The sequence below is a fragment of the Rhincodon typus genome, chromosome 24, assembly GCF_021869965.1.
Source record: "Rhincodon typus isolate 14 chromosome 24, sRhiTyp1.1, whole genome shotgun sequence".
In the NCBI taxonomy this organism is placed as follows: Eukaryota; Metazoa; Chordata; class Chondrichthyes; order Orectolobiformes; family Rhincodontidae; genus Rhincodon; species Rhincodon typus.
Genome location: NC_063355.1, coordinates 2264296 through 2280848, shown reverse-complemented (window position 1 = coordinate 2280848; position 16553 = coordinate 2264296). Strand labels below are relative to the sequence as shown.

The window sequence follows — 16553 nt, the reverse complement described above, 5'->3', positions numbered from 1 at the left end:
AATTACTTTCTATAGGAAACTGGATAAACACCTGAAGGTGCTTGCAAGGTGATAGTGAGAGGAGCCCATTGAGACCAATTGGATAATCTTTTCAAAATGCTAGAACATGCACATTAGACCAAATTATCACTATGACAAACTTTCCAACTAAGTCAATCCAATTGTGTTAGATTGGTCAGCTAAAGACAAATTGTAAGACAAAGAAGTTACATGAAGTCTAAACTATACTTGTTCTGTTAATTTTAAGCATGTTCATGAGGTACATTGTGCAAAAATCCTACCAATAATCTCAGATACTCATATACCAACAGCCTCAAAGGAATTCTGAATACAATGTTGAGAATAGTTGCCATTTTTAGTAATAAAGACAGAATTTTACTTTCAACACCTGTTGGTGTTATTACAACAGACTTTCCAATGAATGCAACGGTGAAAGTTGGATTTTACCAATGGGGCAGCAGGACCCTGCTCCAATTAAACTTCTGTTCAGTTCCGAGGAAGGGTCACCAGACCCGAAACATTGACATTGATTTTTTCTTCACAGATGCTGCCAGACCTGCTGAGCTTTTCCAGCAACTTCGGTTTTTGTTTCAATTAAACTTCCCCTCCAATAAAGTAGGCATGAATAATGCTTCGGGCAAGGTGTTCACTATAAGCCAATTCCTACTACATTATTGCCAAATGGACAGGCTATTGGTCCTATTTCAATAGTTGGCATATCTGAGGGAGTGACACCTGACAGGCTCCAGCTTGACAAAAATGTCTCAAAAGCTCTCTACCAGCTGACCTGCAATTGAGTAGTTAGCAGCTTAGCAATCTCATTGTGTGCACTGGAAGTGATTTTAAGATTTTTTTTTGTAAGTTGTGTTAAGGGCAGAGGTGCAGAAATCGATAGTATCAACTAGAAAAGTTGACATTATTTTCTTTAAAACAGAGTAAGTTAAGTGTATAGTTAATTGAGATGCTCAAAGTCATAAAGGTTTCAATGGAGTAAAGAGGAACAAACTGTTCACACTATTTTCACTGGCGGGTCGGACGCTGAGGGGTGACCTCATAGAGGTTTATAAAATCATGGATAAGGTAAATAGGCAAGATCTATTCCCCAGGGTGGGGAAGTCAAAAACCAGAGGGCACAGGTTTAAGGTGGGAGGGGAAAGATTTAAAAGGGATCTAAGGGGCAACTTTTTCACACATGGTGATGCATGTATGGAATGAGTTGCCAGTGGAAGTGGTGGAGATGGGTACAATTACAACATTTAAAAGACATCTGGATGGGTATATGAATAGAAAGGGTTTAGAACATAGAACATAGAACATTACAGCACAGTACAGGCCCTTCAGCCCTCGATGTTGCGCCGACCTGTGAAACCAATCTGAAGCCCATCTAACCTACACTATGCCATTATCATCCATACGTTTATCCAATGACCATTTAAATGCCCTTAAAGTTGGCAGTTTAGAGGGACATGGGCCAAATGCTGGCAAATGGAACTAGATTAATTTAGGATATCTGGTCAGTATGCACAAGTTGGACCGAACAGTTTGTTTCCATGCTGTATATCTCTACGACTGACTGGAAGGGTTGTAAACACAGGACATAGATTTCAGATAACTGGCAAAAAGAGGAGAAATATTTTTGTACAGCGAGATGTTGTGATCTGGAATGCGTTGCCAAAAGCGATGCTGGAATCAGCTTCAAATGAAACCTTTCAAAGGGTATTTTTATTTGAAAAAAAAATTTCCCAAGCCAAGAGAAAAATAGCTGGGGAAATGGCATGATTCGCCAAAAGGTGGCACAGGCTCAGTGAATCATAGCATATCATTCAGAACTCTAAAATTGTGATTTCACATAGGTGAAGTCGACGATACTTGCAATTAAGTCATGGAACATGGGAAAGCAGAAACAAAAGGAAGCCTTTTAAGCCTCGAAACCTGATTCCCCATTCAATGAAATTGTGGCTGATGTGTGATCTAGCTCTATATAACCACTGCTGCCTCATCTCTTAATTTATTTGGTTAACAAAAACCTGTTAACTTCATCTTAAAAACAAATCTGGTATTTGCAGATCCAAGTTCCAAACTTTTGTCCTTTGCGTGTAAAAGTGCTTCTCAACTTTCATTCCTGACAGATCTGTTCTGATAGTTCCGGAATTCCCACCAATGGAAATAGTTTCTTCTGTAACCCCTTGAAACTTATCAGCAATTCATCTCTTAACCTTCTAAATTATAGAGAATAGTTTGCATGATCTCACCTCGTAATTTAACTCTTGGAGTCCAGGCACCATTTGAGTAAACCTATCCAGTAATCCCTTTCTAATTTCTGATCCTAAGAACTCCTCCCAGTTGTGGTCTCCAGGGCTTTATGCACTCATTGCATTCTAGTCCTTTAGATGTAAAAGCCAGCATACCTGTCCAGGTCATTATAATGACCTTTGTAACTGATCCCTGATTCTCTTTGGGTTATCACTGTCAGCAGTTTTTCACAATTTAAGAAGTACCCAGTTCCAAACTTTTTAGTAGATGTCTTTTAGTAAATGACTTCACATTTAGCTACATAGAAATCCATTTGCAACATTTTTTTAAGCTGTCAGTATCGCATTATAATTTTACGCTTCCATAATCTACAGAACCATCAAAATATAAAAATGTTACAGCAAAGAAGTCATCCAGCCCATTGTGTTTATGCCACTGATAAAGTAGCTGCCCATTCTAATCCTGCTGTCTAGTCCTTGCAGATTACAGAATCTCAGCTCAGATCCAGGTTTCTTTTAAATAAGTTGAAGGTTTCCACTTCAACCTCCAAATTGTGCAATGAATTCCAGACACTGACTACCCTCTGGGTGAAAACACTTTTCCTTAAGCGCCCTTCTTCTATCAATTACCTTAAACATGTGCTTTACATCGTTGTCAAATTTGGACATGTGGCTTGCTATCCCATCATTGAAGTCATTAATAAATATGTTGAGTTGTTGAGATACCATTAAAGACCCTTTTGAGGTACCTCAATCCATTATCCCAACTCTGTCTTTACTAGTCAGCCAACTTCCAAACCAAGTCATTAATTTCCCTTCCACTTTTGTTAACAATGTCTTATGAGGGGCTCTATAAAACGCTTTGCTAAGGTCTGTATAAATATTATCCACAGATATTCTTCTGCCCACTACTTCAGTCACTTCTTCAAACAAATTCAATCATATTCATCAGACATAACCTAGCCTTTATCAATGGCCATGGCTGTCTCTGACTAGCCGATAATTTTCGAGATGTTCGGTCAATCTATCATTAATTAGGGTTTCTAATAACAGGTGTTAAGTGAATTGCTTCCCCCGTTCACCTTTCTTAAATAGTTGAGTAACCTGTGCAACTTCCCAGTGCAAACAAGGGCTCATGAACCAAGAAAATGGGGCAGCACAGTGGCTCAGTGGTTAGCACTGCTGCTTCATGGTGCCAGGGACCTGGGCTCAATTCTAGCCTCAGATTTGTGTGGAGTTTGCACATTCTCCCCATGTCTGTGTGGGTTTCCTCCGAGTGCCCTGGTTTTCTCCCACAGTCCAAAGATGTGCAGGTTAGGTGGATTTGCCATGCTAAATTACCCATAGTGTCTGGGAATGTGTAGATTAGGTGGATTAGTCATGGGAGGTGCAGGGTTGCAGGGATAGGGTGGGGGGGATGAGAGCCTGGGTGGGATATGGTGTCAATTTGTTGGGCCAAATGGCCTGTTTCCACAGTGTAGGGATTCTACGGGGAACTTTGGAAGGTGATACGTTGGGTATCTACAATATCCTCACTTACTTCTTTTAGAACCCATCTGAAAAACATCTGACCCCGGGAGTTTGTCACTCTATACTGCAATTATTTTCTTCATTTATATTTATTGTGGTGTATCCTGACTCTGATTCATTACTAGTTTCCTGTGGAGGTCTAGCACACTAATTTCATTTCACTCTTATAAATTCTATTGCAAAGAAATTATCCAGCATATAGTCAAGGTCTGTCCAGCTAAGGAAATGTTCATAGCATGACAGTTGCTTAGCAATGATAGGCTATATACCTGGTGCAGAGATTGAAGCTTCATTGGTTGCTGCTGTTGTGTTAAGGATGAAGACATGGAAACCTGGCCTGACATCTGGCCTGGCACCTGAGTAACCATGGGCTGGGACTGAGATTGAGGCACCAGCTGAGACGGTGTTTGAGACTGCAACTGCTGAAGCTGCTGGAGTTGGATCTGTTGTTGCTGCTGCTGGAGTTGCTGTTGAATCAATCTCTGTGATACAGTGAGAAGGAAAATATCAGTAAGCTATTATACAAACTCAGAAAAGTCAGCATAATGCAATATTATTTGAATGACTGCACCCATCAGCACTATACTCCAGAGCTGCATCCACCATTGTTACAGAGACAGACCTATCTTTAACCACCAGCAGAAGTATCTAATTTTATACAATGACAGACCCATTTCCACCAGTACTGTATCTGTGTTATACAGAAACAGACGTGCCCTAACCGGTACTATATCCAGTGGTGTGACAGTACTGCGTCCCATTGTTGTGACAGGCCTGTTGTGTTATTTTCTCCTTTGGCCTTGCACCGTCATCTCATCTGTCACTTATTCTGCCTTACTTTTCACTCTATTACAATCCTTTCCTTTTGCTATTGCCCCATTCTCTCGAGTTTTTCTACCTTTTTTCTTCCTTAAAACTCTTCCAGTTCTGATGAAAGATAATTACTCTGCTTCTTTCTCCAGAGATGTCATCTGACCGTTTAAGTATTTCCAACATGCTCTGTTTTCAAAGCAGATTTCCAGCAGCTTCAGTAATTTTCCTTTCCTACTAAATCATTTTTGACAATGTTCCCGATAATATAGTAACTCTGTCATGAGTATCCCAATGAGGAGCACAACTTCAAATTTAAAATAACTAAAGGATTCTCTTGTAAACTGGAGCTACTAATCTCAACTTTAATCAAACAAGTGAAGAAGGAATTCTCTGAAAAAGAGAGATGGCAAGATCTCATCAAACCAGCGTGGGCTACTGCCCAATCCAAAGCCCACTGCTATGGCAGAAGGTCTGGCAACTACCCTGATGAGTTACTGCAAGATGATCAATACAGCCTGCAAAATGATAGCCCCAATTGCTGGTGCGTGTTGTGTTAGCTGGCCTGGGGTGGTACTACGAGTTCCACAATTGGTTAGTCTAGGGACGTGGTCGGTGTTGTGGGAACACAGAACCAGAGAAGCCAGGCAGATTAGCCACTCCTATCATTCAGTTTACTTGATGAAAAGTGCATGTACTCAGTCGCTGAGTTAGGCTGTGGTGATTCACATGGCCCAATAACCTGCTGCCACTCATATAATGGTCAACCCACTCAGGCTCGGATGTCTCAGTAAGTTTGGACAGAAGGGGAGAGAAGAAAAATTGTTTCATCACAGCTTGTGATGAAGTGTCTCACAAATGGCACTCAGGGTTCAATTCAGGTACAAGCCAGTCCTTTTACCTGCTGCTGCTGCTGTTGCTGTTGCTGCTGCTGCTGCATCTGAAGTTTCATCATCTGCTGCTGCTGTACCTGGAACTGTTGTTGCTGTTGCTGCTGTTGCTGTTGTTGCTGCTGCACGGCTTGTTGGGCCTGGAACTGTTGTTGCTGTTGCTGCTGCTGGGCAATCTGCTGCATCTGCAATTGGGCTGGAGGATTGGATTAATAAAAGAACACTGTTAACTTCGACCACCTCGTTCAAAGTGTGAACTTCGCCCTGGATCCAACTGGTTCCTTCAGAGAGGCAAAGTGTATCTCACACAGTTCACAAGAGGTCACAAGGATGGAATCCAACAAAGCACAGCACAGCTAGCTTGTGAAAATTCCATGTACTGTACAAGGGCACTGTATACTTGAACTGGTTTCACAAATTCAGGCTTTAACAATCTCAAAGGTGTAAAGTTGGTCATTCACATAACATAGAGAGACCAGTGCTCATTACACTAAACACACAGTGAGCTACATACTGGACACTATTAGGTGGAGTAAATGTCATAGGCACCAAAAATAATGACTAAAGATTCATTTGCATTACTTTCCACTTAAGTTCGTATCAAAAAGACTCTTATTATGAAATAAGAATAACATTCACAAATGGAATGCATTCATCCAAATCTGAATGCAATAGCTGAATTGTCCCTAAACTTAGGAATGGGAATGTGTTACTCCTAGCAGAGTTTCCCTGTGTTGGCACAGACTTGGTGGGTCAAAGGGCCTGTTCCTCCGCTGAAGTATTCTTTGTACCCATGACTCCAGTTCAAAAGTGCGATTGATCTGAGTGCTTCACTAGTCACTCAGTAAAAATATCCATGGCTAAGCCAAGGGAACTCCAACGAGCAATCAATGCTTGCCTGTTGCTCACATCACATTAAAAATCCAACTCCCTTGTGCTGAATCTTCATTAGCACCATTGTGGTACCCAAAACATCAACAATGATAGCATCTGGAAGGAGAGATCGAAACTAGCCTGAGGATAAATAACCAGCCATTTAGCAGAGAAATATCTTTGCTGAGAAGGTTCAAATTCTCTACTGCAGAGGGTTGTGGATGCCCAGCTGATGAGTACATTCTGACTGGAGACTGATAAATTCCAGAAATTTAAGGGAATCAAAGTATACGGGAGTTGGGTGGGGATGCGGAGCTGAGGTCAAAGATCAGCCGTGAGCAGACTGAATTGCGAAGCCAGTTTTAATATTCATGGAACAAACTCCCACTTGTTAAGTCTTTCCAGTGTAATGAAGGGAAGTCTCTATATAATGTAAAAGTTATAATCTCAAAACTAAGTAGCTCACCATTCTCCGGATGAAGAAATTTCTCATCTCAGTCCTAAATGGCCTACCCCTATCCTTAAACAGTGACTCTTGGCTACGTACTATCCACTCATTTGGAACATCCTTCCTGTGTTTACCTTGTCTAGTCCTGTTAGAATTTTATCAGTTTCTCTGAGGTCCTCTCTCATTCTTCCAAACTCCAGTGAAAACAGTCCTAGACAATCGAGCCTCTCTTGAGAGGTCAGTCCTGCCATCCCAGGAACCAGTCTGGTAAACCTTCACGCACTCCCATCATCGCCAGAACATCCTTCCTCAGATAAGGAGACCAAAACTGCATACTGTACTCCAGGTATGGTCTCATCGAGGCCCTGCAACAACACATCCCTTCTTATACTTAAATCCTCTTGCTATGAAGGCCAACATACCGTTGGCCTTCTTCACCATCTGCCACACCTATGTGCGTATTTTCAGTAACATGCAGGTCTCATTGCACGTCCCCCTTTCCCAATCTATCAATCAGATAATGATCTGCCTTCTTGTTTTTGCCACCAAAGTGGATAACCTTTCATTTATTCACCCGAGACTTCATCTGCCATATATTTACACTCACTCAGCTTGTCCTAATCACAATGAAGCATTTTAGCATCCTCCTCCCAGCTCACCGTAAGACTCAGCTTTGTATCATCTGTGAACTTGAAGATATTCCATTTAGTTCCTTTTTCTAAATCATTTATATTGTGAATAGCTGGGAACCAAGCACTGATCCCTATGGTATCCCATGAGACACTGCCTGCTACTCAGAAAAAGGCCCATTTATTCCTACCATTTGTTTCCTGTTGGCCAATATTTTTTCTATCCATGTCAGGACACTAACCCAAGCATTTCTGTTTTGCACGCTAATATCTTATGTGGGACCTTATTGAAAGCGTTTGGAAAGTCCAAGTAAAAAGCATCCACTCACTCCTACTCTGTCTGATCCTGTTTTCCAAGTGCTCTGCTCTTAAATTTTTAATACGGATACTGGCATTTCCCCACTAACATTATCAGGCTAACTAGCCTGTAATTCCATTTTCTCACCACATCCTTTTTTAATGTTAGGGTTACATGAGCTAGACTCCAAGACTGTTACAGAGTCTAAAGAATCTTGGAAGATGACCACCAATGCATGCGCCATTTCTAGAGCCACTTAAGTACTTTGGGAAGCAGGTTAACAAGTCCTGGGGATTCCTCAGTCTTCAATCCCAGCAATTTCCCCAACACCATTTCTCTAGTAATACTGAGTTCCTTCAGTTCCTCCCTCTCACTTGATCCTGTGTGCTTCACATTTTTGAGCTGGTATTTCTGTCCTCTTTGTGAAGGCAGAACAAAAATATGTATTTAATTGGTCAGCCATTCTCTTTGTTCCTGATTAAACTTGTCCTGTTACTGAAAGTAAGGGACCTAACATTTGGCTTCACTAATCTTTTTCTCCTCGCATGGCTATAGAAGCTCTTACAGTCAGTTTGTATGTTCCCTGCAGCTTACTCTTGTGCTGTACTCTCCCATTGCCCTCCACCTTCACCTCCCCCAAATCAATCCCTTTGTCCTCCTTTGCAGAAATTTAAACTCAATACATTGTGGAGCTGGAGGAACAGAGCAGGTCAGGCAGCATCAGAGGAACAGAAGAGTCGATGTTTCGGGTGGGACTCTTCATCAGGACTGGGGAGTGGGAAGGGAGCTGGGAAATAAATAGAGGGAGGAGGGATGGGGCTGGGGGAAGGTAGGATGATGATGGGTGGATGCAGGTAGGAGTTGTGGGCACTGGTCAGAGGGAAGGGTGGGGCGGATAAGTGGGAAAGAAGATGGGCAGGTTGTGTCAGGTCAAGGAGACGGGGATAAGGGGAGGGTTGGACATGGGATGAGGTCAGGGGTGGGGAGATTTTGAAACTGGTGAATTCTAGGTTCAGGTCATCGGGCTGAAGGCTCCCAAGGTAGAGTATGAGGTGTTGTTCCTCCAGTTTGCGTGTGGCCTCATTGTGGCACTAGAGGACACCAAGGGTGGCCATGTCACCAAGGAGTGGGAGGGGGAGTTAAAATGGTTGGCAATCGGAAGGTGTTGTTGATTACAGCCTACAGAGCGCAGATGTTCCACGAGTCGGTCACTGAGTCTGCGCTTGGTCTCACTGAGGTAGAGAAAGCTACATCGGGAGCAATGGATACAGTAGGCCAGGTTGGAAGATGTAAAGGTGAATCCCTGTCGGATATGGAAAGTTTGTATTGGGCGCTGGATAGAGGTGAGAGGGTGGGTGTAAGGGCAAATGTTACACCTCCTGCAGTTGCAGGGAAAGGTGTCAGGTGTGGTGGGGTTCGTGGGGAGTGAGGAGCAGATGAGGGAGCTGTGGAGTGAACGGTCCCTATGAAAGGCAGATAGGAGTGGGGAGGGAAATATCTCTTTGGTTGTGGCGTTGGATTGTAGATGGCAGAAGTGGTGGAGGATAATGCGCTGGGTGCGGAGATTGGTGGGGTGGTATGTAAGGACCACGGGGACTCTGTCCTTATTTTTGTTAGGGGGAGAGGGTTTGAGGGCACAAGTGTGGGAAATGCAAGAGATGTGGTCGAGAACATTTTGGATCAACGGCGGGGGGGCCGGAGTTGTGTCCTTGAAGTAGGATGACGTCTGGGATATCTGGGAGCAGATGCGGTGGAGGCGGAGGAATTGGGATAAGGGATCACATTCTTGCAGGAAGGTGGGTGAGAGGAGGTGTACTCAAGGTAGCTGTGGGAGTTGGTGGGTTTGAAATAGGTGTCAGTGCTGAGACGGTTAACGGAGATGGAGAAGGAGAGGTCCAGGAAGGATAGGGAGGTATCAGAGATGGTCCAGGTGAATTTGAGGTTCGGGTGAAAGGTGTTAGTAAAGTTGATGAACTGTTCAAGCTCCTCATGGGAGCACGACGCAGCACCGGTACAGTCATCGATGTAGCAGAGGAAGAGGTGAAGGATTGTGCCAATGCAACAGCAGAAGGTGGACTGTTCCACATATCCTACGAAGAGACAGGCATAGCTTGGACCCATATGGGAACCCAGAGCCAACCCTTTAGTTTATAAGTGGGAGGAGTTAAAGAAAAAGTTGTTGAGGGTAAGGACAAGTTCCATTAAGCGGATGATGGTGTTGGTGGAGAGGGACTGGTTGGGCCTGCGGGAGAGGAAGAAGCGGGGTGCTTTTAGGCATTCTGCGTGGGGGATACAAGTGTACAGCGACTGGACGTGCATGGTGAAGATGTTGTTTTGGGGGCTGGGGAATTGAAAGTCTTGGAGGAGGTGGAGGCGTTTGTAGTTTCCCAAACATAGGTGGAGAGTTCCTGGACCTGGGGAGAAAAGAGAGTCGAGGTAAGCGGAGATGAGTTCAGTGAGGCAGGAGCAGGCAGAGACAATGGGTCAACTAGGGCAGTAAGGTTTGTGGATTTTTGGAAGGAGATAGAACCAGGCAGTGCGGGGTTGACAAATGATGAGGTTGGAGGCTGTGGGTGGGAGGTCTCCTGAGGTGATGAGATTATGGATGGCCTGAGAGATGCTGGTTTGTTGATCAGGGGTAGGGTCATAATCAAGGGAACTATAGGAGGAGGTGTCAGAGAGTTGGCGCCTGGCCTCCACAACGTAAAAGTCAGTACGCCCTACCACTACTGCGCCCCCTTATCGACAGGTTTGATGGTGACGTTGGGTTATAGCAGAGGGAGTGGAAGGCTGCGCGTTCCACAGGGGAGATATTGGAGGGAGCGAGAGGGGTGGAGAGATTAAGGCGATTGATGTCGCGATGGCAGCTGGAGATGAGGGGTCAAGGGAGGGTAGGAGGCTGTGGGATGGTGTCCAGGAGGATGGGGTTTGTTGGAGGTGGGAGAAGGGGGTCTGCAGAGGGTGGGTTAGATTCCTGGTCAAAAAAAATAGGTGTGGAGGCAGCAGAAAAAGAGTTCAATATCCAGGCGTGTATGGAATTCATTGATCTTTGGGTGCAGGGAAATCAAGGTGAGTTCTTTGCTGAGGACTGGCTGTTTATCCTCAGTGAGGGGGAGGTCTGAGGGTACGGTGAATACTTGGTAGGGCTGTGGCTGGGACTAGATGTAGAGCTGGTGCTGCTGTCCTCTGAGAAATGTAAACTGCTTCCAAACCTCAGGTCTGCTGTTATTCGGCCAATTTGTATCCTCCTTCCTTGCATCTTATACTACCTCTAAATTCCATGGTAGGGCCACGTTTCCAGTTTTAGTTTTGTGTTGCCACAATGCACAATGCTTTGCTTACATAGAAACAACAAGTGATCTAGCTGTGAACACCTACTTGTAAATGAATGTATACCACAAGAAGGTTCAACACCAACGGGCGAACAACCTTTAAGGAAGTGATCACAGTAACAGTCTCAAGGTGTTAAGGAAAGATAGGGCAAGAAAGGAAAGGAAAGACACTCGTAATGATTAAGAAGAATATGATAATGCTTGTGAGAGGGATCAAGTAGCTAGACACAACATACAATAGAAGTGTCACCACACTACTGGGAGAATTCTATAGGCAACTAACAAGTAGAAAAAAATGATGTACAGCATTACATTTGCAAGAAATTACAGAAAGGTGGAAATACCATAGTTTTAAAAGGGGACTTTAATTATCCCAATACAGACTGGGATATTAATTGTCTAAAGACCAGAGAGAAATAATGGGTTGCCTAGAAAGAGGAGAAGTTTCAGGGACAGTCAAGATGAAATCTCTTCAGGATGGTTGCTAGGACAGCCAAATCCAGAGCTACCTGGATGAAAATGATGACAGAAGGTATTTTGAAGTAGAAGAAAAGAGTGATTATGACATACATTCAGGTTGATAATTCAAGTGAGAACCAGGCTGAATACAGAAAGTTCAGAGGGAAAATGAGAAAGGATATAACGGATGTAAAAAGTAAGCAGTGGGTAAAAAAACTGGTTATGACAGATTAACATAAGAGCAAGCCCTGGAATCCGCTGTAGGTAATGAAAACATTAAAAGGTTATATTTAAACTGGTAAGTTTCCGGGACCAAATGGGATGGATCCCAAAATACGGAGGAAAGTAAGAGTGAAAATTGTGGAATTACCTGCCATAATCCTCCTGAGGTGCAGGGTTGGTACCAGATGGCTGGAGAATTACAAATGTTACATCCTTGCTCAAACAATGGCAACAAGCACAAACCCAATAATGACAGAGCAGTCAATTTAACTTCAGTAGTAGGGAAGCTTTTAGAAATAATAACCTGGGACAAAATTAACAGTCACTTGGAAAAGGATGGATTAATTATGGAAAAAATGGATCTGATAAAAAAAATTGTATTAAACTAGCATGATTAAGTTTTTTAATGAGGTAACAGAAAGGGTCGATGCATTTAATGTAGTGTAACCAAAAATCCATAACTGGAAATGAGGTAGGGGTGCATGAGAGGCAAAAAGGACTGATTATTGGAGCTTTAAATGGTGCAAGAGTAAGAAGCTATATATAGTACTGTCTATCTACAGTGGCATGGAGATACGTTCGCATGCATGAGGCTATTCTAGAAGCAGTAAGGCCAGGCTATGCTCCCACACTATGTAAAAGGAAGAATGCAGTTGATTTCTTCCAGTCTTGCACAGTGAAGTCAATATTAACTCAGGGCAATATTCTAATGAACACATAACATCCTCAATACATTATAATAAATCAAAAAACTGTGCATGTTGGAGACCTGAAACAAAAACAGAAACTGATAGTGAAAATCAGCAGGTCTGGCAACATCTGTGGGGAAAAAAAGCAGAGTTAATGTTTAAAGTCCAGTGATTCTTAATCAGAACAAATAATGTTTGACCTGCTGAGTTTCGCCAGCAATTTCTGTCTTTGTTTCAACACTTGAACATTATTCATAGAATTGCCACAACATGGAGAAATTTAGTTGAAAATAATATGGATGTGACTTTTTCATACCTGGAGGCTTTAATTGCTGTTGATGACATTTCTTTTCACAAACATTATCTCTGAGTCTACTTTAACTCATTATTACAAGCACCTATATGAAAACCTGAAAAATCAAAGTTTTGGACTGTGCCAAGAGTGCACAGAGTTTATCATGCGACCTTTTAGAATTCGAAGGTCTTGAACTATTTTTGAGAGCAATGAGATGGACGTGTCACTTTTGCTAGACAAACTAAAAGGAGGAACACAGGGCTTCAGACTGCCTAGCAACAGATTCTTGACTGCTAGTTTGTCTTTTGCCATGAACTGGACAGTGGTGTAGTTGGAAAGAAACCTGCAGCTTCTCTTTCTCTCCCGGAAAAAGAGGCTTGCAAAGAAGCAGCACTTTCTCTCCCTCCGAGTAAAAGACAACGACAAAGAGTCAAAGGCTAAATTGCTAATTCAATAAACAACCTGGGTCTAAGGATCGGCGACCTAAACAGAGGATCTTCCATTACCCTGCAGCTGAAAGCAACATGATCTCATTGATAGGAAGTGAAAGAACTGTGAGAAAAGTCACTTTATTCTGCCCTTGTGGCTTGGCCTCTTGATCCATAGGATTTTCTTTTTGACACATTTTTCCTAGCCATAAAAACTCCGCAGAACTGTATGTTGTGTTTCGTCCTGTCTTTGTATAAACATGTTTTTGTTTGGATTTAAAGGGGGTACAGTTTAAATTTGTGTAGCTGTAGTCAATAATCCATGTTTTCAATTGTTAAAGACAAGCTTGTTCATAATAAATAAGTTATTGCCTTTATTGATGAAGTTTGGAGGAGTCTTTTTTTGACCTAGATAACAATAAACGTAAAGCAATTTCAACATGATGATTCAATTAGACGCTTACACTATTTGGGGTGTCCTGTGGAGTCATAGGGCTTGATTCCTACAGTACTCTCCCTTCAGGGTAATAACAACATTAACTCTTTCACCAGGTTAATAATCGATTTTAAATGCTATGCAGAAGAACTTTGTGTAGATGCACTAATAAATTTGCAAAAAGTACTGATCAATTCTAAGCCTCAAGTTTAATACACCAACAGGCTCAACCAGGGAGCCATATAGTTTAGCAACCATATAACATAGAGATTATTGTACAAGCCTTCCTTTCCTTTGTAGAAGAGGGTAGACTGTTGAGTTGCAGCGCCTGGCCTCCAAAGTTACATTCTCCAAACTGCATTGCCATCCTTCCCACCAACCCCCGAACCAGACAAAACTACCAAGCAAGTGTATAACAAACTGGAGCTTCAAGTACAGGGAACACTCAAGCTGAGCGGCGCAGTCTAGCAAGGAAAGAGCCCAAAAAAAAACATTGAGACAGCGAATGCCATAAAACAGGTGCGGCCTACTTCAGGACTTTGCAACTTCTGTATCCTACTCACACTGCTGCTGCGTGCTTGGCGGGAAGCCAGGCATGTGAGGCACCATTCCAGACGTACCCGGCTGAGGCTGTCCAGGATGTGACATTGACTGATTCAACTGTCCCAGACCTGCCACTCCGGGGGGACGAGTGGCCATCATCCCACTCGAGCTCCCCGTAGGGCCACCTTGCAAGTTCTGCAAAGCGTTCATTGGATCTAGGAGGGAGGGAAACAAAAAAAAAACAAAACTTCTGTTAAATTCTTCAAAGAGAAGCAGATACCCAAATAAAGATCAGGTAAATCAAAGAATCGCAGGGCACAGAAAGCAGCCATTTGGCCCATTGTGCTATGCTAATTCTTTGAAAGAGCTACCTGAAGAGTCCCACTCCCTGTTCTTCATCCACAACCCTGCAAAATTTTTCCATCAAGTATTAATGCAATTCCCTTTCAAAAGTTACTACTGAATCTGTTTACAAGACGGTTTCTAATCAAACTCCTTGTGCAAAAATTTCTCCATATCCCCTCTAGATCTTTCGCCAATCATCTTTACAATATGTTCCCACATTATCACTCTATCAACCCATGGAAGAGTCATATTATGCAGAATTTATAACAAAAATTTATAGCACAATTAAGCTTAATTATTCTATGGCAGCATAAGCTCCATACAAAACCAGAAATTGCTGGAGAAACTCAGCAGGTCTGGCAGCAGCTGCGGAGAGAAAGCTCAGTTAATGTTTCGAGTCCAATGACGCTTCTTCAAAAGGATCATGGTCTTGTTCCAGTGTCTTTGGTCTCAAAACGTTAACTTTGCTTTCTCTGCACAGATGCTGCCAGACCTGCTGAGTTTTCCCAGCAATTTCTGATTTTGCTTCCAGTTTCCAGCATCCGCAGTTGTCTGTTCCGTTTTAGTGTCAAGCTTCATACAAACCTCCTTCCACCATTTTTTTATTAAACCTGATTAAAACATCCCCTTCTCCCACCGTGAAATAATCATGCTTCCCCTTAAATTCATCAATGCTATTCACCTCAATTATACCTTGTAAATAGAAGGCTCTATCTTCTCACCAATCGTGGGGTACAAATCTGGTTTTGACTTCTCCATAAATAGAAAATTCTTCTTTACATCTATCTTATCAGACCCTCTCATCATTTTAAAGATCTCTGTTCAGTTGATCCCAGACATCTGGACAGAATGAGTCACAATTCGTTCAGCCATTCGTGCAAAGTACAACTTCTTAGCTCTTGTATCATCCTTATAAATCTTTTTAAGCTTTTTCCAGTGCCTCTATAGCCATGAAAATCATAAGATATGACAGCAGAATTAGACCATTCAGCCCATCAAGTCTGCTCTGCCATTCGATTGTGGCTGATAAGTTTATCAGAACATTTCCCAGTCTTGTCCCTGTAATCCTTGCTCCCATTACCAATCAAGCACCTATCTATCTCAGTCTTAAGTACACTCAATCATTTGGTCTTCACAGCCCTCTGCGACAATGAGTTCTACAGAATGACCACCCTCTGGCTGAAGAAATACCTCCTCATCTCAGTTCTGAAGGGCTGTGCCTTCACTCTGAGGCTGTGCCTTCAGGTTCTAGTCTCTCCTACCAGTGGAAACATCTTCTCCACATCAACCCTATCCAGGCCTCTCAGTATTCTCTAAGTTTCAATGAGATACCCCCTAATCCTTCTAAACTCCATTGAGAACAAATCCAGAGTCCTCAACCGCTCCTCATATCATAAGCCCTTCATCCCAAGGATCATTCTTGTAAATCTCCTCCCCTCCACACAAGCACGCCCCTTCCTCAGATATAGGGCCCCAAAACTGCTCATAATATTCCAAATATGGTCTGACCAGAGCCTTATACAGCCTCAACATCTCTTCTCTTATATTCTAGCCTCTCAAAATTAATGTTGACTTTGCATTTGCCTTCCACACTGCCAACTGATCCTGTCATTAACATTAAGAAAATCCTAAACTAGGACTCCTAAGGCCCTTTGTGCTTCAGACTTCCAAAGCCTCTCCTTGTTTAGAAAATAGTCTACGCCTCTATTCTTCCCACCAAAGTGCATACATCCTATACTGTATTCCGCCTGCCACTTCTTTGTCAATCATAGAATCCCTAGTGTGGAAGCAGGCCCTTTGGCCCAACAAGTCCACACCAACCCTCAGAGCATCGACCCAGACCCATCACCCTATAACCCACCTAATCTATACATCCCTGAACACTACTGGCAATTTACCGTGGCCAATCCACCTAGCCTGCACATCTTTGGACTGTGGGAGGAAACCCACTCAGACACGGGGAGAACGTGCAAACTCCACACAGCCAGTTGCCCGAGGGTGGAATCAAACCCAGGTCGTTGGCGCTGTGAGGCAGCAGTGCTAACCCCTGAGCCACCGTGCTGCCCACTCTCCT

The 16553-nt window shown here is 43.0% G+C and overlaps 1 protein-coding gene across 1 annotated transcript in view; it reads right to left on the bottom strand.

Annotated features, from left to right (window-relative positions):
- The window catches only part of med15 (mediator complex subunit 15), a 97308-nt gene extending 82964 nt beyond the window's left edge, over positions 1-14344 (bottom strand). Inside the window, exons 1-3 of the mRNA XM_048611684.1 lie at positions 14155-14344; positions 5494-5678; positions 4052-4264 (exon numbers count right to left, since the gene is read on the bottom strand). Coding sequence (XP_048467641.1) covers positions 4052-4264; positions 5494-5678; positions 14155-14344 — 588 coding nt within the window. The remainder of the gene's footprint in view (positions 1-4051; positions 4265-5493; positions 5679-14154) is intronic.
- Between the last annotated feature and the right edge of the window lie 2209 nt (positions 14345-16553).